We start from the raw sequence: 26414 nt of genomic DNA, 5'->3' as shown, positions 1-26414 counted from the left end.
ATGGATGGAATGGCCAATGGTAGATAGATGGAAAGAGCATTTATTAAGGACCTACTGCATTCCCTCCTCCCCCCATCCTGCCCACTCCTATTGGGCTGTGTTGTTAGGTCAATCTCGGGGGGGCTGCCGGGCTCTGGGGCCCCAGGCCGCCCTTACCTCTGCAGGTCCTGTTGTCCGTGTGGAGGATGTAGCCGATGCGGCAGGAGCAGTAGTAGCCCCCGATGTAGTTGTGGCAGTAATGATCACATGCCAGCTCCTCGTCGCTCTTCTCCGTACACTCGTCCACATCTGGGGAAAGGAGGGGAGGGGGCAGATTAGCTGGGGAGGAGGGAGGGGAGGGGGCCTAAGGCATCCAGAGGTGTCCAGCTTCTGGAAACACACGGGGCTCTAAGAGGGGAGGGGACAAAGCAAGAAATCACAGAGTCTCGGCTTACCCACTGCCATGTAATGGGCGTCAAAGCCGGTGAAGCGTTCCTCGTTGGAGAAATCTGATCGGAAAGTGAGGGCCATGAAGGGGCCAGGGGACAGGACCACCTGCTGGCCAGGGGCCTGCTCTGTGTCCGTGGTCTCCCTCCCACAAAAAAGAGCCAGCACCTGGTCCTCGGCTTCTACCTGAAGGAGAGGCAAGAAAAAAGAGGTCAGCCTTGGCCACAGACCGGGATCGAGGACGCTTTGTGACCCTGGACCACCGTCCATCCCTCAGCTGCTCTCTGGGGTACAGAGTATGAGTGTGGCTACAACCTCCTGCAGATGAGGAGCCTGGAGCCTCAAGAGATGAGGGAAAACCCCAGCTCCACTAACAGTCAAGCCCCAATTCTTTCAGGCTCACCATTCTATGCACTGGATTCTCACACTCCCCCTATGACTAGAGGGGCTATAAATCCGTCCATTTGGCATGAGACCGAGCCTTGGAGACACAATGAAGGTCTCAGGGCCGCCCTCACTCACAGACTGTGGCAACTGGGACGGGTCGAACAAAGCATCCCCAAGTCCAGAGCGAGATTCTGTGACATGGAGGTGATGTCAGGGGCCTGGGGGTGTGAAGGACCCGGATGGATACGGAAGTCTGGGGTGCTAGAGCTTTGGGAAGGGTCTCGTCAGGCTGCCGGCAGCACCTCGGGACGCCTGCAATCGCCCATAATGCCACAAGAGGAACAGATGGCTGGGTGGGCCAGAGGCTGGATTTCTGGGTTTGGAGTCAGTGAGCCTGAGATCAGATCCCCAGCTTTGTGACCCTGAGCGTGTCACCTGTAGTTCATTCTCTTTCTCTGTACGATGGAGACAATAATACACCTCCCTTCCAGCTCTGATGGAATAACTTGGGCAAAGGCTTGCCAACCTTAAAAGGACATATAAGGTCTAGCTCTTTGTGATCTTCTCAGAGAAAGGATTCTTCTTGCATGGGAGACGTCCTCTGATTTTTTTGGGAATGTGGTCTTTTTAACAGGTAGTCTACTATTCAATTCAATCCAAAACAGGACAATTTTATTAAATGCCTACTGTGTACTAGGTTAATTATACATAGGGGTTATAAGACAAGATGATTTTCCTAAGTGCCTACTATGTGCCAGACTAGTTACTGAGTTATAAGACAAGATGATTTTCCTAAGTGCCTACTATGTGCCAGACCAGTTACTGGAGTTATAAGAGAAGAACAGGGTGCTTCAAGTTGCTGACTTGCTGCGGAGACAGACACGATACACATATGGACAAGTAAATAAGGGATGAATGGGAAGGAATGGGTGGGGGGCACTAGTAACTGAGAGAATCAGGACCTGTCTCGTGTTGGAGATGATAAAAGCTGAGCCTTGAAGGGAGCTGGGGGGGGCGTCCAAGAACAGAGAAAACAAGAGGGGTGTTCCAGGAGTGGGGCCCAGCCTGTGTAAAGCTGCGGGGGGGGGGAGGGGGAGATGGGATGTCCATGTAAGGAAAAGCAAAGAGCACAGTGTGACTGCATCAAAGGATGTGCCAGTGGCCTTCCAGATTGGCCCCAGATTGGGAAAGTTTCCATTTCATCCCAGAGGCAGTGGGGAGACCTGGAAGTCCCGATCAGGAAGGGAAGGGACCCATCCCGCTTGGGCTGTAACGTTGATGACTGTGTAGGGGAGAGATATCGGCCCCTTAGGAGGTTCTTTCAGCCGTGTGGTGGGAGGGTTGGGAGGGAGGGAGAATGATTCTGAGGACTTGAGTCTCGGGGCCCGGGGGCTGATGGGGCCCTTGACAGAAGCGGAGAGCTGGGAATCCTTTCTTGGCTGTGCTTCCTGCGCGTCTGTGTTACAGGCCCAGGGTGGAAACCTGCTCTTGACAGATGGATGTCCCTCCTTGGGAGGAGCCAGAAGGGCTCTGCGTGAGATCTGAGGGTCCTATAAATCATTAGCTCAGGCTTCAGCGAAGCAGAATAAACAAACCTTGGGGGCAAACAGGAGGGAAGCCAGCTGCCTCGCTTTGCCTCTCCAAGGGACCAAGGCCAAGTCTGAAATGTTTGCGAATGGGAGGGCCACAGACGTGAGTGCTCTCTCCATCTCCTCTGGTGATTTATGGAGAAGGCCGGTAGGCTCAGGACGGTCCAGGAGCGGGCCAGGCCACACAGGAAGCCTCCAAGTGCCTTCTCATGGGCACAGGGCTCCGTTCTCGACAAGCCAGGGTTGCCTGGATGATCTGACTCGCAGGATGTTGCCGCTAATTCTGCTTGGGAGGAGGAAGGGGGCTCAGAGCAGGGACCGGGGTGGAAGGGAGCTGGTCATCCTCCTCGGTCACAGAACAAGGGAACTCGCTTGCCTAAGTCCTTGGGGCTCTGTAGTGAGATATGTCTCCTTAGTACCATGGGCTAGCCTTGATATGGGGTTCGCAGGCTTGTCAAGGGCCTTGTGGGACACTCTCTCCCTTTGTGGCCAGTCTCCCAGCTGTGTCATCGTGTCCTGGATGTCTTCTACAGGCTCTCCCTTCTCCAGAGTCTGGATCTTAATCAATTAGCCCACCGGCAGCAGCAGGCTGATCCATAGGAGTATTCAATTACTGTGCTGGGATCCTCGAAGAGGAAGCACAAGGATGCTGCGGGCCAGCTAGGGACCCCCATGATGCAGGCGGTGTCCTTTTTGGATGCTCCCGAGCAGCTGGCACTTGTAAGTAGAGGGCCCATGAGGTTGTTCCAGGGAGGACTGCCCTGAGATGTTTGGTGTTTGCCAGGATAATGGCCCCAAAGTGCCCAGACCTAGGAGGCAGGATCATTCATCCCATGGCACAATTTGGGACTCAGTTTCAGCCCTTGTTGGGGCTGAGAAGTTCATGAGCTGGTGGCCAGTCTTTTTTTTTTTTTTTTTAAATTAAAGCTTTTTATTTTCAAAATATACACATGGATAATTTTCAGCATTCCCCCTTACAAAATTTTGTGTTCTCATTTTTTTCCTCCCTTCCCCCACCCCTCCCCTAGCAGCAAGTGGTCCAATATATGTTAACCATGTGCACTTCTTCTATATGTATTTCCATAATGCATGTTGCACGAGAAAAATCAGATCAAAAAGCAAAAAAAAAAAAAAAGATGGAAAACAACATGCAAACAAACAACAAGTGAAAATGCTCTGTTGTGATCCACACTCAGTTCCCACAGTCCTCTCTCTGGGTGCAGATGGCTCTCTCCAAGATTATTGGAATTGGCCTGGACCATCTCATTGTTGAGGAGAGCCACGTCCATCAGAATTGATCATCGTATAGTCTTGCTGTTGCCGGGTACAATGATCTCCTGGTCCTGCTCGTTTCACTCAGCATCAGTTCGTGTAAGTCTCTCCAGGCCTTTCTGAAATCCTCCTGCTGGTCATTTCTTACAGAAATAATATTTTATAATATCCATACGCCATAATTTACCACCATTGTCCAATTGAAGGGCATCCACTCACTTTCCAGTTTCTGGCCACTACAAACAGGGCTGCCACAAACATTTTGGCACATACAGGTCCTTTTTCCTTCTTTAGTATCTCTTTGGGATCTAAGCCCAGTAGTAGCACTGCTGGGTCCAAGGATATGCACAGTTTGATAGCTTTTTGGCCATAATTCCAGATTGCTCTCCAGAATGGTTGGATGTATTCACAGCTCCACCAATAATGTATCAGTGTCCCAGTTTTCCCACATCCCCTCCAACGTTCTGCATTGTCTTTTCCTGTCACTTAGCCAATCTGAGAGGTGTGAGGTGGTACCTCAGAGTTGTGTTAATTTGCATTTCTCTGATCCATAGTGATTTGGAGAACCTTCTCATATGACTAGAAAATGACTAGAAATTCTTCATCTGAAATTTGCCTTTTCATATCCTTGTTGGTGGCTTTCTGGGCTTACAAAGCTGCAGCCTTCCAGTTGGGTAGGAGCTGTCAAAGTCTGCCCTCTGCTGGCACCTCCTCTAAGAATGCAGGGTCACCCCCACATTGTCGTCGGGGGAGCAGGCTCATGGAATCACAGCCTGGAGCTCTGGCTCTGTGTGTGAGGAAACTGAGGCTCAGACAGACGACTTCTCCATGGTTTCTCTGCAGTAAGTGGCAGAGCTGAGCGTTTCAATCCAGGTCCTCGGGCTCTAGAACCACTGCTGATCTCTGCTGACCCCACTGGGGGACCACTGTTGTGACTGCAGGTCTGCCCCCAGGCAAGGGCTGCAGCCGGAGTCTTAATATAGGCCACCGGGGTGCCACCAACCGTCAATAAGTTAGCCAGCAAGGCTTGTTTGGACACTTCTTTCAACACAATGGTATGCTTTGTTTATTTAAGTGACAGTTGCTAGGTCTTCCTTAAGAGTTCTTGGCAAAACAAGGCAGTGTTTAAAAATAATCCAGTCTGCTTCCCCAAATTAGCCTGTAGAGAGAAGAGGGAGAGAGAGATGGAGAAGAGAAGGAAAGAGAGAGAGAGACAGAGGGAGAGGAAGAAAGAAAGGGAGAGAGGGAAAGAGAGGGAGGGAGAGAGAGGGATGGGGAAGAGGGAGGAAGAGACAGAGGCAGGGAGAGAGGGGGAGAGAGAGAGAGTGAGAGAGAGAGAGAGAGGGAGGGAGGGGAAAAGGAGAGAGGGGACCTGGTGCTCCAGCTACAAAGAGGTACTCCCTGAGAGTCTCCGCCTCCCCCTCCCTGGGGATCCCTTTGCAGTTTGGACTCTTTGCTGGATCTCCTCCATGATAAAGGTGAACACACATCTCATAGCCTCACGCTATGAACATGATCTAATCCATAGTGTGTTCTAAATTATGGAATTACAAATGGTGTCTCTAGATCAAGTTAAATAAAACCTTTAAATCTTTTTTTCCTCTATAAGAGTTCAAAGTAATTAGTAAGAGGATGATCAGCAATAGTTACCACTTGTTGAACCTGCCAAGGAATCTCATGGTTTACTCCGAGTCAGGCATTTATTAGATGCTTACTGTATGCCAGGTACTCTGGTAAACACTGGGGATACAAAAAAGGCAAAAAACCCTTGAGAAGTTAGAAAAAACTGGAAAAAGGAAAAAATAATCCTGGAGGTTCATATCCTAGCTTTGCCCAGTCATTCTACTCCATGTAGGACTTTGGACTTTAGTTTTCTCATCAGTGCAAGTGAGATGTGGGTCCTGCCTTTCTTGTCTAGCTCTAGATCCCCAGGCATGACACAGCTGACATATGCCCTGGGAATATTTGGCCGGAGTGTGGTCTTGAAGGTGAAATTTTGCCACCAGTTAAATGTTTTTTCATAGGGCCCTGTCAGTCAGGGCTTGATTGCAAAGATGGGTACCCTCCAGCTGAGTCCCAGCAAGTCTTCACCCACTTAGGTTGTCTTGTAGGTTAGTCAGGCCTAACTCTGAATGGTTGTGGGTCTCAGTCAGGACACTTGGCCTAGGGACGCTGCCAGGTACAAACATCAGGAGCGAAACCCTGGGGAAGGAAGGGCACAGGCTGGCACCACCTCCGGAGTCTGTGTGACCGGTCGCTGCTCCCTCAGGGATCGGGAGTCTGTGGACATGGGGAGATTTTTATTCCTGAAGGCAGAAGGGATCGGGATCCCTGCTTGCTGGCGGGGAGCTCCCTTCTGACCCCCCTGTCCCGCCTGGAGGCATGGGAGGCGAGAGCGGCCCTGGAAGCCTTATCTCCCTCCCACGGAGAGCTCCGGGGAGGACACAGAACAGGACGGGCCTCTGGCAGTCACATAAACAAAGCGGCTGCCGGCCCGCCCGGCTCTGCCGCCTCCCTGATGAAGTGTATACTTTCTCTGGATCATTTACAGTCCCAGAGCAGCCTGGTAATTAATCCCGACTCCTTGTTTGGAGCCTTTGCCTCAGGGGTCATGGAGTCAACGTTTTCACTAGAGAAGCTTCCTTAGGCAGGGCAGTGTCAAAGTGGAAGGGAGTCTCTCCCAGAATCCCCCGCCCCGCGGGCTCCCCGAGCCCTGGGGCTGCCCCCCTCCGCTTCCTGTTGTTGCTGCCCCAGTCCAGCCGAACGCTTGTCCAATGACCTCATTCTCCCGGAGCCGCCAGTGCCTGGATTCACTAGCCTTCCATTCCGCCTCCTTTCCCAGCCTGTCCTGCTGTTTCTGCCCCAGCTGTCGGTCAGCCTGGCTGGCATCCGTGCCCGGCCCTGTCCTGGGCACGCTAATGTCGAGGGTGATGCCCCAGACACCGAAGGCACCATCCCTGCCCTGGGATAGTAACAGCCAACAGTCAGTCACCCAACAGGCATTTATTAGGTCCCTTCTCTTAGCGCCAAGCAGCAGGCTTAGCCTGGGGACCCAGAGAAGGACAAAAAGGAGTTCCCGTCCTCAGTGGGCTTCCGTCCCAATGGGGGGAGACCATATGCAAACAGTAAGGCTCATACCAGATATATCCTGGTGCAGGAGCGATGCTGTGGAAGGATTCCGACAGAAGGTGGGATTTTGAGATAAAAAAGAGTCCCTGTTCTTAGTGGGCTTCCATTCTAATGGGGGAAGACCACATGCAAAGAGTAAGGCCCATAGGAGATATATCCTGGTACAGGGGTGATGCTGTGGAAGGATTCCTACAGAAGATGGGATTTTGAGCTGAGTCTTTAAAAAGTCATGGGATCTATGAGGTGAAAGTGAAGATTCCCTGGCAGGATGGAGGGAAGATCCAAGGTTCTCTAATGAGAGAGGAACATCAAGTGAAAGTAAGAGCAAAGAAATCAGAGTGAAGAAATGGATTTCATGGAGAAGTGTAAGGGGAACAGCTAAGGGGTGTCCTTAGTGCAGAGTGCTAGAAAGACATCATCGCTGAGTTCAAATCCCACCTCAGCTACTTACTAGCAAGTCACTTAACCCTATTTATCTCAGTTTCCCCATCTGTCAAATGAGTTGGGGAAGGAAATGGCAAGTTTATCTCAGTTTCCCAATCTGTCAAATGAGCTGGGGAAGGAAATGGCAAATTTATCTCAGTGTCTCCATCTGTCAAATAAGCTGGGGAAGGAAATGGCAAACCACTCCAGTATCTTTGCCGAGAAAATCCCAAATAGGGTCATGAAGAGTTAGGACTGAAAAATGACTCAATAATGGTGGATGGAATAAAGTGTATGAAATGTTTATTGAATGAATTGAAAACTGGAAAGGCCAATTTATAAAACTCTTTAAAGACCCAAAAGAAGATTGTAGATGATCCTAGAGATAATAGGGAGCCACTGGGGTTTATTGGGTGAATTGGTGGTGGAAGAGGATACAGTCAGACTCTGTTTTAGGAAAATCACTTTGTGGCTGAGAGAAAGAGAGATGTGAGCTAGGAGAGACGAGGCAGAAAGATGAATGAGGGGCCTTTTGCAATAGTCTAGGAGAGAGATGGTGAGCGCTTGTCCCAGAGGGGTAGATGTGAATGGAAAACAGGGAAAGGGCTGTGGGGGCAGGGGGAAGTAGAGATGACAAGGTTTGGCAAGTGATGGATTTGGGAAGAAGGGATTGGGGTTCAGGAGGGTACAAAATTGAAGTTTGCAATCTACTGACCAGGAGATTTGTGATGCCCTCCACAATAACAGAGAAGTCTGGGAATGCTGAAGATTGGGGTGAGGGTGGGGGAATAAAAGCAGTAACACCATAATGCCTGTGAATTTGTTATATCCAGCGCCTCATTTGGCTCTTATCGCCACCCAGGAAGATACAGCTTGTGGATGTTTTTGTTTAAATCGTTATTGTCGTTTTAAAAAAATAGAAACTGAGACTCAGAGGGTAAGATCCCAGTGCTCTGCTTTTCAGCCACAAATCCTGTCTTTGGGCTGTTCCCTTCAGATCCCCAAGGTGCTTTGCAGTCCAGATTGAGGCAGATGTCCAAGGGTTAATGAAACAGGACCCTGTCTGTTTTATATTTGTCTGTGCAAGGAGGGGCCTTTGATTCTCTCTCCCCCAGGGAGCCCTCCCATCTCCTTCCCCAGCAGAGCTGACGAGTGGTCTCCAGCACTGCATGCTTTGTGTCTTCATTAGTCAGTGTGAGTGAGGAATCACACCTTCAGTGTGAGCTCCCTGCTGGCTCAGCGGGAGCTTCCAGGTGTCATGGGGCAAGGGATCACTGAGGCTCCCATTAGAGGCACCTTTTGGATCCTCCTAAAGCTGGAGCCTCTCCTATTTCAATTCCATTAAATGCCAGCCAAGATGTTAGCTCACAGAACTGCCCTCTCCCAGAGGGCATCGAGAGTTTGCCCTGGGACTTGGAGCTGTACCTGGGGACTCTGCCTGGTGGCTGGACGTTGTGTCAAGCACGAACCCAGGAAAGAAGTGAGGATGAGGGCGAGAAGGGGAGAACAGCAGCAATCAGGAAAGAGAGGCCAGAGGGAGAGACCCAGGGGGGAGCATCTCACCAGAAGATCCAGGCAAGAGCAGAGGCGACTCAGGCAGGAGAATCAGGGGACCTGAGTCACAGACGGTTCCACAGAGACCCATGAACCCAGCCTGAATCTGAACAAAAAGCCTCTCAGCCACATGCCAGCTCTGTGTGAAGACCACCTGGGGCAGGGAGCTCACTACCTCCCAAGGCAGCCTGGGGGGCAGCTCAGACGGTTGGGAGGTTTCTCCTGACATTCAAAGACCTCCTCTCTGCACCTCTCCACCATTCTGTTCTCTATAGCCAAGCAGAGCTCAGCCCTTTCGGCGCTATACTCAAGGACAGACACTATCATGTCCCCAACAAGTCTTGCCCTTTTCCAGTCAAAGCATCTCAAACTTCTCTGATCGTCCTTGCATGGCCAGGTTCCCTCCCTCCCTCCCTCCCTTCCAGTCTCCCTCCTTCTTCCCTTCCTTCCTCCCTCCCTTCTTCTCTTCTTCTCTCCCTCCCTCCCTCCTCCATCCTTCCTTCCTTCCTCCCTTCCTTCTTCTCTTCCTTCCTCCCTTCCTTTCACTCTCCCTCCTTCCTCCCTTCCTTCCTCTCTTCCTTCCTCCCTTCCTCCCTCAAACTGGACATTGTTGCCTTCCTGTTTAGCACCAAGTACTCTCCTCAAAGCAAACTGACCTTTGTATATGTGAAAATATTAGCAATTCTCTCATGATTATCAGCATTATTTGGGTAGTTTAAAAGGAAGGCATAAGTGAGCTGAGTGTGATGAAGAAATTCTAAAAAATAAAACTGTATAGAAAAGAATAGAAGGAGTAATTACCTCATATAAATGAGATGCAAGAGAGAAAATTGATACAGAAGCTAGTGGGGGGAGGGTGGTAGTGCTGGATCTTACTCTCATCAGGAATGGGTTAAAGAGAGAATATTTCTATATCTATATCTGTATCCAAAAAGCTATAAAACTCTTCTAAGTTTGGAAAGAAATAAGAGGACAAGGGGAAAGGGTGTGGGGGGGAAGATAAGGAAGGGATTCTTAGAGGGGTGGGCAGGTTAAGGAATAGGAGAACAAGGTAGCAGGTAGAAGTAAAGTAGAGGAATAAGGAAGGCTAGTCTAAAGAGGGTGAGGGGGATAGGGAGGAGGAAAACACACAGGTAATTATAGCTTAGAATGTGAATGAGACAAATTTACTCATAAAACAGGAATGGATAGTAGATTAAAAATTTGAATTCAGTAACATGTTGATTTCAGGAAACAAAAATGAGAGATGCACATAAAGGTAAAAGAAAGAGCTGGAGCAGAATTTGAGATGTAAAAAAGCAGGGATAATAATTATGATCACAGGCAAAATTAACATTAAAATAAATTTAATCAACAGTGAAAAATAGAGAAACTATTCTGTGTCAGAAATATTATTTTGGACTATTTAAAATACCTAGACAGTATAAAATACCTGAGGGCATACCTGCCAAAACAGACACAGGAACAATATGAACATAAACAGAAAACACTTCATGCAAATTAACTCAGATCTAAATAATTGAAATAACATTTTTGATCCTGAATAGATAGTCAAAACAATTTTTAAAATTTTATCTAATATATTTATTCAATATCATCCCAATTAAATTGCTAAGAAATTATTTTACTGAGTTAGAAAAAATAATAACAAAGTTCATTTAGAAGAACAAAATATCAAGAACTTCAAAGAAACCAGGAAAAGAGATGTAAAGGAAGTCGATTTCAGCAATATCAAACAAACTATGTTATAAGGAAGAGCTTTGCTAAAGGTTAAAAGGATAGCTTTGATTATTTTAAATTAAAATTTCTTCATATAAATGAAAGCTATGTATCCAAGAATAGAAGGAGTGTAGAAAATTGGTTTAAAGAAAGACTTTCATAATCTTGTAGGATGTGATTGGATTGGAATATAGCTGTGGTATAGGTAATGATGAGCTGGTTGAAAACATAGAAATACTTAGACTTATGAAGGAAGATACTTTCCAACTTCAGAAAAACAGATGATGTGAAGAAATAAGAATAGTATGGCTTTAAATATATATATATATATATTTAAAGCCATACTATTCATATATATATATATATATATATTTCTTTCTTTAGGATGGAGAAAGGTGGGGACGGGAGAGGAGGAAAAGGTAAAAAGTGCCCAGCAGAGAAGAAAAGAAAACCAACAGGGAAGCAAAAAAAGCACGGCACCTTTGAAACAATATGTAGTATTTAATGGGTTTTCTTGAAATGGAAATTTTTTGTATTGAATCCTTTCTTATAGTCTGCTGTATAAATGGCATTTTTTCTTTTCTCATTTTGTATTTAAGCTTAAAATAAAAATATTTACAAAAAGCCCTAAGGTAACATTTGACTATCAAAAAAAAAAAAAGTGCAAACCACCCATTGGATTGGTTCCAGCAAATCAAAGCATGGCTCAGTAGAAATGAGATGGTGACCCTGCTATTCCCATTTTACAGTTTAGAAAACTGAAACTCGGAGAGGGGAACAGGGTGGCCTGAGGTTTAACACAGTGAATAAGTAGCAAAAAAGGGATTTGAATCCTTGCTCTGGAAGTCCCACCCTAGAACTCTAACATCCACAATTCCTTTCCAGGTAGATCGAGTCAGGTGCTACTCACAAGCCAGCTACACTGGCCTGCTTTCTCAGAAACTCTTATCTCTGATCTCTGGGCCTTTGTCCAGGTTCTCCCCATGCCCTGAACACACTTAGTCATTCCTTCTGCCTCTTGCCACCTCCTACAGGAAGCTTCTCTTGATTGCCATACTTGGAATTGCTTTCTATTCTATTTTCTTCTCTGTGGATGGGGGCATCCCCTAGGAACATGTGAGTTCCTTGAAGTTTGTTTTTTTAATTATTCACATGGGTCCCTGTATCTAGAGTTTCTTGCCTATGATATGTACTGAATAAATGTCAGCATAATGCCTTGTTATGAAGTAAGTGCTTAATGATGCTTTTTTCATTCATTCATTCATGCATTCATTCAGTTGAGCACAGAGTCCTGACAGATTGCCCCAAATCCCAGAGTAAAATTATCCTTCTTTTTGATTGAATTTTACCACTTCTTTCTTCAGCCTTGTAAACAAAAAGGCTCTATAAATACGAATAACATTTTTAAAACTAGTATTAGGACAATTTCCTTTGGGCTAAAGTTTCCTCAGTGTGTGTCAGACCACAGTAGGGTTCCACCACTGCCTTCGTGTGGTCTGTGGGCTATTTTCTTTGGGCATTAGTTCTTAACCGGATAGCTCTGCAATTCTGTAGGGACCTCTGGCATCCTCAACACCAGGATTCTTTCCATTGACGCAGATGGAAACCCTACCATGCCTGGGCAGAGCATCTTTGTGAGTCACTGGAGCCAAAGTCTCATCACAGCCTCTGGTGACAGACCTCTCCCCAGTGAACTTGGCTAGTCCTTGAGTGGCAAGAGCAGCTCACTGGGGGGTCTTTGAGGGATTTGCCATGCTTGTGCCCTCCAGAAAGGGACTTTAGGAGCTTGGGGGGATCTCCACACCCAGAAATGTCCTGTAGTCGGCTCCAATGGTAAGTCGACAGTTAAATTTTTGATGTGAGCACTTATGCCTCAGAAATGAGCAAATGTTACAAATCAAGGCTCGGTATATTGTTTTGTGGATTGTCTAGACTTAAGAAAATGATGGAGAAAATATTAATAATGTCGATTAATCGTTATTTCGGAGAGCTCATGATCCAAAGGGACACTCTCCTGGGAAGGGATAGAGGGCAGAGACATGATCTGTACAATGAATGGTTGGCTTAGAAATAATCTCTGACTTCCTTTCCAGACTCTATAAGCCTCAATTTCTGCCCATTTCCATCTCCTAATGCTGTCGTGAAAATACGAAGTTCTTCTCATCTTGGGACAAATTCTGCCCCAGGGAAGGTGTCCCATGACCACGGTGGTTCCTGTGACAACCCTTTGAGTTCTCCGCTCCCCAAGCATATGGAAATGTGTTCTGTCATTCTCACCAGTGGGTAAGAGCTTCTCAGGTCACAAAGGCACAGAGAGGTTTCAGAACTCAGTCCCACAGCTTGTTAGGGCGAGTACTGAGACCTTGTGCTCCTGGCTCCCATCTCTCAGGCCAGTGACCCGATTCGGGAACTTCCTTTCCTACTCAGTGTAGATGTTCCATCCGGCAGTGGCAGTGGGGACCGGCTCCACGGGCCAGGAGGTGACCCCGGAATGCTGACCGGGCATCCGAGGTCCCACCAATTTCACGAATCACTGGTTTTTAGACTGACCAAGCCCTTCAGAGCACATCGTTTCATCTGAGCCTCACACCAATCTGGTGAATAAATCTATTATTATCATCTTCAGTTTGAGGAAACTGAGGCACACAGATTTTGAGTGACATGCCCTAGATCACTCAGGGTCATGGAAGCATCCATCCTTAGCTGGTGGGAGCTCCGAGGCCATGATTTTGCGGACTGGGAAAGTGGGCGGGGCCAGAAGGGGGCAAGTTCAAGTCCCTGGGGGGTGAGTGGCCTGAGCCGGGCCCATCAGGGATGTCTCCACATCCTCAGCCTATGTGGGGCTGAGTCTGGTAACAAGGACCAGGACCAAGTGGAAGAAGGCGCTAGACACAAGGAGGGTATTGTTCCTCCCACGCGGCTAGAGGCCAAAAATAATGGGCGGGTCGGAGCAGCAGCTGGCAGGTCCCTGGGAGGCTGGGAAAGTGCCGGCTGCCAGGATGCGCCCCGGTGGGGAGCAAGGGGGACAAGAAAGGGATAGACTCGGAGCGCAGACGCCAGGGGAGAAGAAAGGGCCGAGGCCTGGGAATCCGCAGGCAGGGACATCCCGCAGGTGGGGGGCAGAGGCTTGGCCCTTTATTCCAGGAAGGGGCTGGAGAAAAAGGGGGGAAGGTCTGGGAAAGAGGAATGAGGAGCAGTCCTGGGAGAGCTCCCCTTCCAGCTCCTTTGCCACGGTGAATAGCGGAGGCTGGAATTGTGGGACACGGGGGAGGAAGCCCTCTTTCAGGGAAAAAGGGAAGTCGCATTCACATGCAAATCCCTCCCTGGCAGCGGAGAGATGTGGGCAGCCCAGGGCTCAGGCGCCCGGCCAAAGCAGGGAGGGGAGCAGCCCAGGAACTGGTAGGCAAGGACAATGGGGAAGCGGAGCTTCCAGGCCAGGGAGGAGGGGGAGGAACACAGAACTCACTCCCCGGGTCCCCCTTCTTGGAGGAAGGAGAAAGGATCTGGGAGGGGGAAGCCTCGCCAGGTACCTTGCTGCTTACAGATGGTGTGTGTGTGTGGGGGGGTTGGGGAAACAAGGCAGGAAGGGGAACAAGAAATGACAGTAATTGCCAGCCAGAAAAGATAGAAAGAGTGCTGGTCTAGAACCCCGGCATTCTGGGTTTGAAACTCGGTTCCGTTACTTTCTACCTTTAGCAAGTCAGTCAACCTGTGTGTGCCTCAGTTGCCAGAAAAGATAAAAAATGCTGGTCTAGAATCACGGGATTCTGGGTTTGAAACTTCTACCTGTATCACCTTAAACAAGTGAGTCAGTCTATGTGTGCCTCAGTTTCCTCATTTGTCATATGAGGAAGATGAACTTGGTGATCTCTAAGGTCCCTTACAAACCATTAATCTGTCTTCTTATAATCTCTCCTTTCTCAAATTTCACTGCAAAACCAGCCACTTGCTGGCAAATATTTAACAACAAGCCAACCAAAAATCCATGACATATTTCAGTATAATTTGCATTCCTCCATATCACACCAGCCTTGGAAACGGTTCAACAGCCTTTTCTTTTTATAGAGAAAAGATTCTGTCTCTGACTTGTGTTAGTAATGTTTGTTTTTTGCTAAAAGGAGGAAATATTCCCTGTTGGAGGGGTGATGGGAAGACAAGTGTACCAATACATTGTTGGTGTAACTGTCAATAACTACAACTATTTTGGGAAATAATTTGGAAATGACTAAATGTCTATCTTTTGACCCAATTTTATTTCTGAGGAGACCGACAATAAGAAGGGTCCCAAACATATCAAAATATAGCATCACTTTTTGTGATAGCAAAGAATTAGTAACAAAATCAATGCCCTTTGGGGAATGGCTAAACAAATTATGGTGCAGGAATCTAATGGAATATGATTGTGCTTGTAAGAAATGATGCATGTGACAAATACAGAGAAGCCTGAGAGTGTCTATGATGCATGATCAAGTAAGCAAGAGCAAGAGTGTCTGCAATAATGCAAGTGGAAAGAACAAAAAAAGTCAAGAAACGTAAAAGTGAATGCTGTGAAATTACAAAGGCCAAAGTTGGCCCCAAAGAAGCAAGATCCTTTGAAATGATGATGATGGATCATGATTCCTGAGAGATCCCTCAAAAGGATCATTAAAGAGGTGGCTGGTGAGCATCCTTCTCCCCAAAAGCTTAATCGGCATTGCTAATATTTTATTATCATTTTCTTAAGTCTAGATCATCATCAAAACAATCCATCAAACACTTGTCAATGGCCTTTTTGGATTTCTGAGATGTAAATGCTCATCCTGAAAATTTAACAGGCTAAAAAGCTGATAGGAGATGGCTCCAGAACCCCATCAGGAGAAAATTTTCTAGACTTCCTCTATCAAAGATGGGCCAACACAGTGGAAAGAACTATAGATTTGGAGCCAGCTTTTCTGAGTTCATATCTCCTCCCTCCCCGATATACTTATTCTTTGTTTGATTTTGGGAAACCTCTTTTGACTTCAAGTTTTCTCAAGTTCTCTAAGAAACTTGAGGTTTCTAAGGTTTCCCAAAACTCTAAAGTTCTCTAAAGTCCCTTCTGACTTAAATTGTGGTCCTGTCATTTTTGACCTCTTCCCTCTCTCTTTACTTTAATAATAAGTTTACATAATAATAACAACATTTATATGATGAATTTAGATTTTTAAGAACTTTACAAATATTACCTCATTTGAAACTTACAAGTAGTTAGTAGTAGTAGTAGTAGTGAAGTAGATACTATTATAATCTCCATTTTACCGATGAAGAAATGGATTCAGACAAAGATCATATAGCTAGCAAGTGTTTGAGGCAGAATTTGAACTCGGGACATCCTAACTCTTATGTCCAAAACTCTATCTTCTTATAGTCATTTATGAATCACTTGGGGGTAAACAATAATTTTAATGTGGTTTCATATTGCGACAGCAATGGTTTTGCATGTGTGTTTCTATTCATAATAGGCTGATTCAGAAGATCTGAGCTTGACCGGATGAAAAGGAACCGAGTCCTTAGCTTTGGATTATTTGAGTCCTAGATTTTGCACTTTCCATCTTTCGTGGCTCTCTATTGTTGGGATTTTAATTCTTTGATTTGGAAATAAATATTGACTTGAGTAAATGGGCAAAAGTTGTTCTTCTTAAGAGATCATACTTCAATGATTGGTAAAGATATTGTGATGGCTGTTGGGTGGGAGATTTTAATGATTATTTAAAACTACATAGAAATAGAATCAATTTCACTTCAGTGCAAAGGAAAATATGGTCAAAAATGATCAAGAAGTGTTAAACTTTTGCTCTGAAATACAAAGAAATCCTCAGAAAACAAGGACCTTCAGAGGGATCTGGAGGGATTGTCATTTCTCTAAAGTGTGACATTGGCTTCCTGAGGCTGGCACAACGGCAGGACCAATATAAAAATAGCACTGAGATGAAGAAAAATATTTGTCATGAATTAGAAGACTGTAGCAAGGTCGAATGCTGAAGATTTGCAAAAGATAATTCCTACTGATGAAATTAACTTTTTCATGTAAGTCTTAACATAAGCCAGAAAAAATCAGAAAAAGTTCAGTTGATGCTGAAAGGGCATCTTTAGGAGAATATAAACCACTAGATCCTCAAACTGTTTTGGAGATGTTTTACTTCCAGAGGGTTAGGAATCTTGTCTCTCCAATGGATTGCTGTTCTGAGAAGCAGTATTTTTCCAGAATTATAGAAATTCCTAAAGAGTGAGAAAATGCTATAGCATGACCATGCCATATGTCACAGAAAGTTAAGACATTTATCCAAGAGATGGAGAGGAACATGATTCAATTGTTCAGGAACTTATTTGATTTCAACCCCATTGAATCATTCGTAGCAGACTTAGAGAAAAATGGCATTTCCTAATGAGTGATCAAGTATTTCTGCGCCACATTGTCAAGTCACGTAAAGCGAATGATGCAGAAAAGGGAGAGAAGGTTGAATATCTGAAAGTTTTAAAGTATAAAAACGATCATGTTGACTGTATAAGTTAAAAAAGGAATTATTTGAAAATTTCCTTTTAAACTGATATACCAATGTATAGTGTGATTGTGAGTCTGTTGTATCACCTCAGTAGAAAATAAAGTCCTGTGAGTTCAACATTTTTTGTGACGTCTTTGTCTAGAATAGTAGATATACTAGATAGAATAGTAGAATAGAATAGTAGGCATACCATTGGTGCTTAATAAATATTGGATTTTGATCTCAGTCATAGATTCGTGGGTACTTAAGAGTTGCAAGGGGTCTTTGCATCTAGCCTAAAACTTTGCTTTTGTTGATATGGAAACTGAAAGGAAGGGGAGTAAAGAGTTTGCACAAGGTAACCCCCTCCCCTCAAACAAATAAGGACCATAGAGTTAGATCATCCTAACTCAGTTCCTTCTTCTGTAAAGCAGAGGGTATGGGGACAACTCCTCTAGTTACTCTGGTCTTGTTGGGTGGAGAGTACTTTGTAAACCATAGAAATGAGATCAACGTTAAACAAATACTAGCTACTCTTCCCATAATTGTCATTGTTCTCTGGGATATTTTCTCTTATTATTCAGCTCCCTAATTGAAATTTAGAGAACCAAAGTTGGCAGACAGCCCCCCATCATTTTATTGGCTCAAGAGGCCAGCGTGGAGAACTAGCAAGTCTGCTGGCCTTGGGATCAGGGAGACCTTGGGGTTACTCCTGTTTCTGGATTTCATTGGCGGTGAGACTCCAGGCAAGTCACTATCCTGACTATCAGTTTATCTGTAAAGTAGAGCTACTCATGCCTTTTATGTCTGCCTCAGAATCAGAGATTGATACAGCATGAACTTGTGCGTGTGCGCACTCACATACAAAGCTTCCCTAACAACCCCTTCCTGCTCCTGTGGTGTGTGAGTGTGAAAGTGTGTATGAGTGTGAGAATGTGTGAGTGTGTCTGTGTGTGTCAGTGTGTCTCTGTGTGTGTGAGCGTGAGTGTGTGTGTGAGTGTGTAAGTGTGTGAGCGTGAGTATGTGTGTGTGTGTGTGTGTGTGTGTGTGTGTGTGTGTGTGTGTGTGTGTGAGGGTGCAGATAGTGCTAGGTTTCTTGTTTTGTCAGTTTCACCTTCCCCTGCTATGATTTTCACAGCCTGAACACTAATTTATGGAGAAAATCTGTTACTTATCTTGGGATTTTCAAAACCATTTTCTTTTCCCCTCTTCCTCTAGGAACTCATCACCACTGCCCCCGTGCCTCTGCCCCTGGGGGGCCCGTCATCGCTGCTGCTCCCGTGCCTCTCCCCCTGGGGGTCCCATCATCACTGCTGCTCCCGAGCTTCTGCCCCATGGGGGTCCCATCATCACCACTGCCCCCATGCCTCTGCCCATGGGGGGCCCGTCATTGCCGCTGCTCCCGTGCCTCTGCCCATGGGGGGCCCATCATCACTGCTTCTGCTGCTTGCAGGCTCAGCAGAGCTCTGGGTTAGCCCAGGGGTCCCACACACTGCCTGCACTGAGCACAGCCCATGTGTGGCGCTGCCAAGCCCTTCCTTGGGAAGGGAGAGGGGAGACGGCAGAGCTATTGGGGGGGTGCAGGCTCGTTTGGGAGGGGACAGTCTGAAGGACAGTCTCAGCTTTGCACCAACTCTAGGATAACCTTGAGCAGACCAGGACAGCTCAAATAGTGCAGCTCTCCCGGGGACTTGGTGCAGTTGCTGTTTAACAGATGAGTAAACCAAGGCTCAGAGGCACCGGGGATGTGACCAGGGTCACCAGCGACTGAGCAGTGAGGGCTGAGAGACTTGCTCAGCCGCCTCTTCCGATCTTAGTTTCCTTGTCCGTAAGGGGGGACCTGCACTACTTTCTTATTTTCCCTGAAACCATTGATGGAAAGGGACTGTAGGAGAGGGGAGATGGAACAAAGTAACCACCCCGTCCCCCCCCCCCATCTCCCCAGGATTGCAAAACACTTTCCTGGAAATAACCGATACTGGAACCATATTATGATCCCAGGGTCTGGCACATGTTCCTCTATCTCAGAGATGGAGAAAAGGGAGCAGTCGCTGTGACTTGTTCCGTGACAGAGTTAGCATGGGCTGGGCCCAGGAAGCAGAGGTGGCTCCTCAGAGTGCAGGCTGCCGGCTCCCTCTCTCCTGGGTGAGGGCAATCCCTTTCTCCCCCCTCCTCTCTGCTCGTGGGGCTTCTGGCTCCCAGGCTCCCCCGGCTGGGCTGTGGCTGTGGTTTGCCAGCAGCGTGCTGCCTGCCAGCCCATTCCTGGGCCATGAGAGCAGCGCATCTGCCCTCCCCTTCCAAGCTCCCTCCATTTGGCCATGGAGGCCATTGGAATGGATGAACCTAGAAGGCAAGTTCCTCCTATCCTGCCGGTATTGGAATCCTCAGACTCAGCACAGAATATATATTATATTTATAAAATTTATATATATGTAAATAAAATTTTTATCTTTATTATTTTTATTCTTTTAGTTTATCCATCCATCCATCTATCTATCCATCCCTCTCTCTCTCCCTCTCTCTTTGTCTCTACCTGTCTCTTTATCTCTTTGATCCTTCATTAGAATGGATGAACCTAGAAGGCAAGTTCCTCCTAATATGCCGGTATTGGAATCCTCAGGCTCAGCACAGAATATATATTTATATTTACTTATATATTATTATATAATATATTTATATTTATAAATTTATATATAAATATATATTTATAAAATTTATGTATATATATGAAATTTTTATCTTTATTATTTTTTTCTTTCAGTTTATCCATCCATCCATCCATCCATCCCTCTCTCTCTGTCTCTCATCTATGTCATGCTGCCCTTTGACAAATAAATGATCTAGAAAGAGCCAGAAGCCAGAGATAACTTTAACCATGTTTTCACCTTTGCCTTAAAACTTGCCATGGCTCCCTACTACCCAATGCAATAAGTCTAGACGAAAGGCAATCTGTTGAGGGCCTAAACTGGCATCCAAAGACCGAGGAAGCAGGAGGGACAGTGTGTTCTGAGGTGGAAAAGCAGAGGGAGTGTTGTGGAGATATTGAGTCTCCTAACTGAACACGGGGTGTGTGAGGGGGACCAGTGGGAGGAGAGGTCGAGGGTGGCTTGGGGAGCAGGTTATGAGGGACTCTGGGCTTCAGTCAGTCTCTGCAGACAGAGAGGAGTCTAATTATGTGCTGGGGAGCTTCCTGCAGCACCGGGAGGAGAGGAGTGTCAGGCGCAGGACGGGGAGGGGACGGGAGGCTGGCACCCCCTTTCCCCTGGCCGAGCGGGGGAGCGGGGGCGATGGTTCTCATCCGGCCCCGTTGGCCCCAGGAGTCCAGTGAGGCGGTCCCACCGAGCCCCTCGGGAGCACAGTCCCCGGCTGTGCCCCCGTGCTCAGAGCAGACCACTCCTGGCCTACAGATGTTCCTGGGCTCAGGGAGCCGAGGAGGCCTGAGGAAATCAGGCCACGGGCCGTGGGAAGCGTCTGCACAAAGCAGGAACATCCCGCTCGGCTGGGGCCGGGGTCCTGCACTTTTTCATGTTCTCGGCACTCACTGTCATCAGAGCTGTCATCAACCCAGCACGGATCAGGGGAAGGCGGGCTGGGGAGCTTCCCTTCTGGGGTCCGTGGCCCCAGAGTCTCTGGAGGAGCCCAGGGGGAGGGGAGAAGTCCCCCTGGAGCCCAGGAGGAGAGACCAAGCAGCCTGGAAGGGAGGTAGGGGGAGTGGCAGTCGGGAGGCTTTCCCAGCTTGATGTGACAAAATGCCACCTGAGTTTGGCTCCCAGAAGTCCCTTCTCTTCTTTGCTAATGTCAGAATTACCGAGAGGGGATAATAAAGGAGTAGAGAGGGCTCTTCTCAGTGTAGGGGAGGAAATTCCCTCTCCCAGTGCAGACTTGTGCCATATCTACAGTGTGTATTGGAGCGGCAGCTGCCTGGACCCTGTTGGAGAAGTGACTTCCCAGGAACCAACACAGTTAGTTTGGGACAGCTGGGATCTGAATTTGGATCTCTGCAGCTCCAAAGCTCTCTACAAGGTGTACTGACGAACGAAATAGGGGTGGCTGAGGAGCTCGGGTCCAGCCCAGGGAAATGGGGTGAAAGTGTAGAATCCCATGTTCAAAGGAGACTTGAGGAGAAACATCTCCACAGATGACATCATGGATGGGAGATGCCTCCCAGAGCCTTTGGGAAGAAGTTGGTAATTGAAGAATAGGAGGAGCATGGCACGGGGGAGACTGGCTAGGAACCAGGAAAACTTGGCTTTGGCTCCCGCCTTGAGCACTCATGAGCTACGAGACTCCTGACACAGCAGCACCTCTCGGGGCCTCAGTTTCTCCATCTTAGCTCAAAGTCTGCCATCCTAAGTTCTGAAGGTCCAGCTGGCTGTGAGGAAGCATTTCCTAACAAGGAGAGACAGAGATGTAGAATAGAAGGGTCCCCCACTGCTGGAGCTGGACAATCCATCCTGACTTGTTCCTTTGGAGGTCTTCAAGTAGAGCTTGGACACTCTACTTGTTCCTCAGAGGGTTGACCCAGGGGACCCCCAAGCTCCTCCCCCGCTCAGGGGTTCTGTGACTGAGATCCTGCTGTTGACCAGGAGGACATCCGGCTCTGATGAAGACGGCAGCCAAACCACACTCTCCCCAAATCGCTGATCTCAGTCAAGCGATGACACAGAGGAATGCCTGTGGGCCGGGCTGCTCAGTGGCCAAGTGTCCCAGCACGTGGCCATCTGGGTGACCGGACTCGACTGGACAGAGCCAGGGAGGACGCCCCCCTGGGCTGGCCCATTGCTCTGGTCAGGTGGGGCATCCTGGGGAGCGCACATGTCTGTGGGTCTGAGGAGGAGAGGCCTTTGCTGCCCCGGACAGCCCGACCCACTGGATCGATGGCTAGCCAAAGCAGCATCGGGGCTTGTCTAATGTCCCCCTCCCCCAGCTGTCAGAGACACTGCAGTGGGAGTCAGTCCCCAAGCCAGGAGGACACGGTGGAAGGGGAGCGTGTGCCCCGAAGAATAAACAGATGAGGTCCTATTCCAGTAGCATCTTGGATTCCAAAGGAATTCCTAGTTCTGGAGCGGAGAGCCGATGCCTGGAGTGGAGAGCCGAGGACCGGAGCGGAGAGCTGAGGACCGGAGTAGTGCACAAGACAGGAGAGCTGGAGTCGACTCCCCGTCCTCAGCTTTCTCCAGCCTAGCTGGCTGGTGGCCAGTGGCCAGGAGAAGCACAGCTCTGAAAGGGGCATCCAGAGCTCCCCAAGACCCCATGCCCTCATCACCTCTGGACTGGGCTTTTGGAAGCCCAGTCCTGTGGGAGCTGACCCCCACAGCCACGCACATGGATGGCAGTTGTGTTGGCCATCTAGATCAGTCCTATTCCTTTGTTTTTGAACCTGGATTCTTCATGTCCATAGCACCTTAAAGGGCTTTCTTTTTGCTGCCATTTCTCTCTTCTGTGGGTGTCTTTTCCCAGTAAGACACTGGATCTGGAAGCAGGAAGACCTGGGTGACCCTTTAGGTCAGGGGTCCTCAAACTTTTTAACTAGGGGGTCATTTCACTGTCCCTCAGACTGTTGGAGGGCCAGACTAGAGTAAAAACAAAACCTTTGTTTTGTGGGCCTTTAAATAAAGAAACTTCATAGCCCTGGGGAAGGGGGATAATTGTCTTCAGCTGCCATATCTGGCCCACGGGCCATAGTTTGAGGACGCCTGCTTTAGGTCATGGAATTTCTTTGTGCCTCAGTTTCCTCATCTGTGAACTGAGAGGGTTGGAGTTCTTACTATGAATTCATGATCCTGTGTGAGCTCCTTGAAGGGAGGAACTAACTGTGCCATGTTCTATTTTTGTATTTTTGGAGCCTAAAACCACATTGTGGATAACAGATACTTGTTGATCGGACTTTGACATGAAAACTCCTCCAGCTGGCCTTTATGGCCTTGGACTAATTGAGACCCGACTCTTCCCTGGACCTTTGTTCACAAGACTTGACCTCTCCTTCTCCATGCCTGGAACTCACTGCTCATCTCTGACTGGAAATCTTTCTTTTCCTTTCAAGATCAGCCCCTGTGGCCCCTCTCCTACTTCCTTACGGGGAGAAAAGGACTCTGACCCATTATTGATCTATCTGACCCTTGGAGTAAGAATGGGAGGGCTATCCCCCAGTGTCTCTCTCTGTCCAGGACCCCATCACCAAGTCTGTTCTTGCTCAAGATGCAGAAGGTTTTCTTTTCCTTTAAAGATCAGCCCCTGTATCCCCTTTCTTACTTTCCTAGTGGGAGAGAAAGACTCTGGTCCATCATTGATACATCCCACCATTGATTTATCTGGATCCTTCAGTGTCTCTCTCTGTCCAGGACCCCATCACCAAGGCTCTTCTTGCTATAAGATGCAGCTGCTGAGAGCAATGCTTTTATTGGCTTTGCTGACAGAGTTGGGGCTTAAAACACTCTCCTCCTCAGCATCTTTGTCATCCCCACAGATGGAGAGGTCGGAACAGGGCGATGATTGGTGAGTTTCTTGATTTGAAGAGGGCTGAGAGAGCCAGCTTTCCTAAACCTTGGAAGGGAGCTCAGGGGCCACGGGGCTCCTTCATCCTGACACAGTTTCCCTCTGGTCACTCGCGATGACCGGCCGCCCAAGCTCCATTTGGTGGATGGCCACCCTCGCAGACCTCGCCGGGAGGGAGTTTTCCTGACTTCCAGCCCAGGTTCTCCCGCCCGTCACTTCCACCCGCTCCTCCTAGCCCTACTTCTGGGCCCAAGCAGAACAGCCTAATCCCTCTTTCACAGCTTGAGCCAATTCCAGGAAGAAACGGACAAATAAAAACAGCCCCACAAAGAGCCTCCGAGTTAGCCATAAATTATGCTAAGTCCCCGCTCTCCCGCTAATCCCATCCAAATCGAGCCAAGTCAACAAACATTTTTGAAGCCGCCTCTAACCCTAACCTTCCATATGCCTGGCGTCGGGCCAGGGTGAGGGAGCCAAAGAAAGGGAAAATTTAGAGCAAAACCCAACCAGCCCAACCAAACGGAGCCCGTCCTGCCCGCGAGAGCTCAGGCGATGGGTTTTTTATGAAATGAATGCTGGGCGCAGGGATACACAAATCATAGACTCATGGATGTCAAACCGGAGGTCCCTCACGTTGACTACAACCGCCCCTTTTTGTAGAGGAGAGAACTAAAGCCAGAAGATACTTGCCCAAAGAGACTCAGCGCTAAGTGGCAGAGCTGGGATCTAAATCTGAGTCTTCCTCACTCCAAGTTTAGAACTCTGCAGGGCTCATTGAACCACACCGCCTCTCGTGGCAACAAGGATGGTCCCTTGCCTGGGTGAGCTCTTGTTCTGCGTATACACTGAAAAGTATGAAGCAAGGTAGGGTAGGGGATGGAGGACTGAGGGGGATGCAAGAGAGATGGAGAAAAATGGATTCTGGGAAAATCCCAGGGTGAAGAAAACACTTTAGGTGGCCGGGGCAGGAGCTGCTGAGGAAGACCAGGCAGAAGTACCAACTGAGCCATGAAGAATGGTAGAAGGAAAGTGGAAGAATATTTACCAGAACCATGTCATAATGTCGTGTCACGATTGCATAGCATTTTATGAAGAACTTAAGTATTTGTCAACTTATATAAGCAAATGGATGAATGACAAACCATTCATTAAACAATTACTTTAGGAGCTAAGTACTGGGGTATTTAATGGGAAAACAAGACCTCATGTTGCTGAGTCTCTCCATAAATGGAGATCCCATAACTCCCATTTTATGGATGAGGAAATTAAGGGTCCAATAAAGTTAAGTGATTTTCTCCCAAGTATGAGAATGGAGACTCAAGTCATAGGAGTGCAGCATTTTAGCAACTTCTGTGGTTATTTAACTCAACTTATCCCGACAAAGGGGTGCCCACTGAATACCCTGTTATCACGACACACAGTCTAGTGGAGTTACTGACCAAAGGGTCCCTGATACAAATTGAAATGCAAGAATGCCGCTGGTTTTTAGACTCCATCTTTATGTTCTTCACCTCATCCCCTCCTCTGGTCTAGCTCCTGGCTCCTGTGTTGGCTACTGGATCGACTCATGGCTACAACTGGTTGACAGATGTGGTCAACTTTCCTGGGCAACCAAGGTCTGTAGCAATCTGGTGTTTGAATTTGATGAATAAGAAGTGAATAGAGAGCGGATCTTGTGGACGTGAGGTACTGAGTTAGAATCTAACTTCAGGTGTTTACTAGCTGTGAAAACAGGAAGAAGTCATTCTTTCCTCAATGGTTTACTCATCTCCCAAGGCAAGAGAATGTGGATAAAGCCTCTGGTAAATCTTAAAGCATTTACTGCTATTTTGTCAGTCACTAATATCATTTACTCCCCCCAGTGCTCCCTTCCCCAAGCCCTACGGGTCACCCATCACTTATGGATTTAGATACTGTACTTTGCACTTGTACATGAGCCTGGGAGTAGGGGATGTTTTCTGCTCTTTGGAAACAATTTTGTTGTCATGCTGACAACCAATGATTCCAACAGACAGAATGACAGATACTTTCCTTTTTCTCCTTTATTCAGACCAAACACAGAAAGAGCTTTACCTGCCCAATACACTAGGGCAGAAGTCTGCTATCCTTCCTTTCCATCCTCCCTTTTTACTACAAATGTCTGCCTCCACATCATTTGAGTAAGAAAGGAACGGCATTGTGTCCAAAGACCAGTATTTTCCCCTTGCATGGACTTTCCCACATCTGCTCCCTGCTTCTGATAACTTTCAGTGAAGGAGAGGGGTTATAAGAACCTGGAAATAGGAGTCACATTTGTACTCATTCTGGGCCAGGATCTGGGGTGTTTGGAGTGTCCCATGTGGAAGGCTGACCTCCAGTCGATGAGACAGCACTTCTTACCAGAGAAGATTATTTTGCATGAAGGGAACAGAGGAGAAAAATTCAAATGATTTCTGCTCACTCACATTCTCCATTTAGCATTTCCTGATGTGCTGAGGTCTCTGTTCCTCATCAAGCAAGAGAGAAGGGAGGCTGAAGATCTGGACGTTGAGGACATTCACAGGAGGCTGGACCAAAGTGGATTCAGCTACTGCTCCCAGCATGATAGAAGGGAAGGGGTGTACGGTTCTGCTCAATCTGAAAATGGCGGAATGGCCACACACTTAAGCTGAGCATCCTCTCTCTGACAGTGAATTTTCCCTCATGGCTCTATCATTTACAAAATCCATGGAACATCGGGTGGGTACAGCTCTTTCTATGTTTGGCTTGAGGAAGGGAGAAGAAGGAAGAGGTTTGTCTGAAGGAATTTTCCACCATTAGCTTGACAACAAAATTGCTTCAAGGAAGCAGTGGGGAATAGTTCCAAGCCAGAGGCAGAATCTGGAAAACTTGGATTCAAATCCCACGCCAGACATTGGTGGTTGTGCAATGCTGGGCAAAT

At 47.6% G+C, this 26414-nt stretch overlaps 1 protein-coding gene across 3 annotated transcripts in view; it reads right to left on the bottom strand.

Moving 5' to 3' along the window:
• MASP1 (mannan binding lectin serine peptidase 1) overlaps positions 1–26414 on the bottom strand; it is an 85231-nt gene that overhangs the window by 45999 nt on the left and 12818 nt on the right. For all 3 annotated transcript variants that reach the window (XM_031957443.1, XM_031957442.1, XM_031957444.1), the window contains exons 3-4: positions 435–612; positions 157–288 (exon numbers count right to left, since the gene is read on the bottom strand). In XM_031957443.1, coding sequence (XP_031813303.1) covers positions 157–288; positions 435–612 — 310 coding nt within the window. The remainder of the gene's footprint in view (positions 1–156; positions 289–434; positions 613–26414) is intronic.

The sequence above is a fragment of the Sarcophilus harrisii genome, chromosome 3 (genome assembly GCF_902635505.1).
Source record: "Sarcophilus harrisii chromosome 3, mSarHar1.11, whole genome shotgun sequence".
In the NCBI taxonomy this organism is placed as follows: domain Eukaryota; kingdom Metazoa; phylum Chordata; class Mammalia; order Dasyuromorphia; family Dasyuridae; genus Sarcophilus; species Sarcophilus harrisii.
Note: the sequence above shows the minus strand (reverse complement) of the source record. Positions and strands in the feature narration are given on the sequence as shown.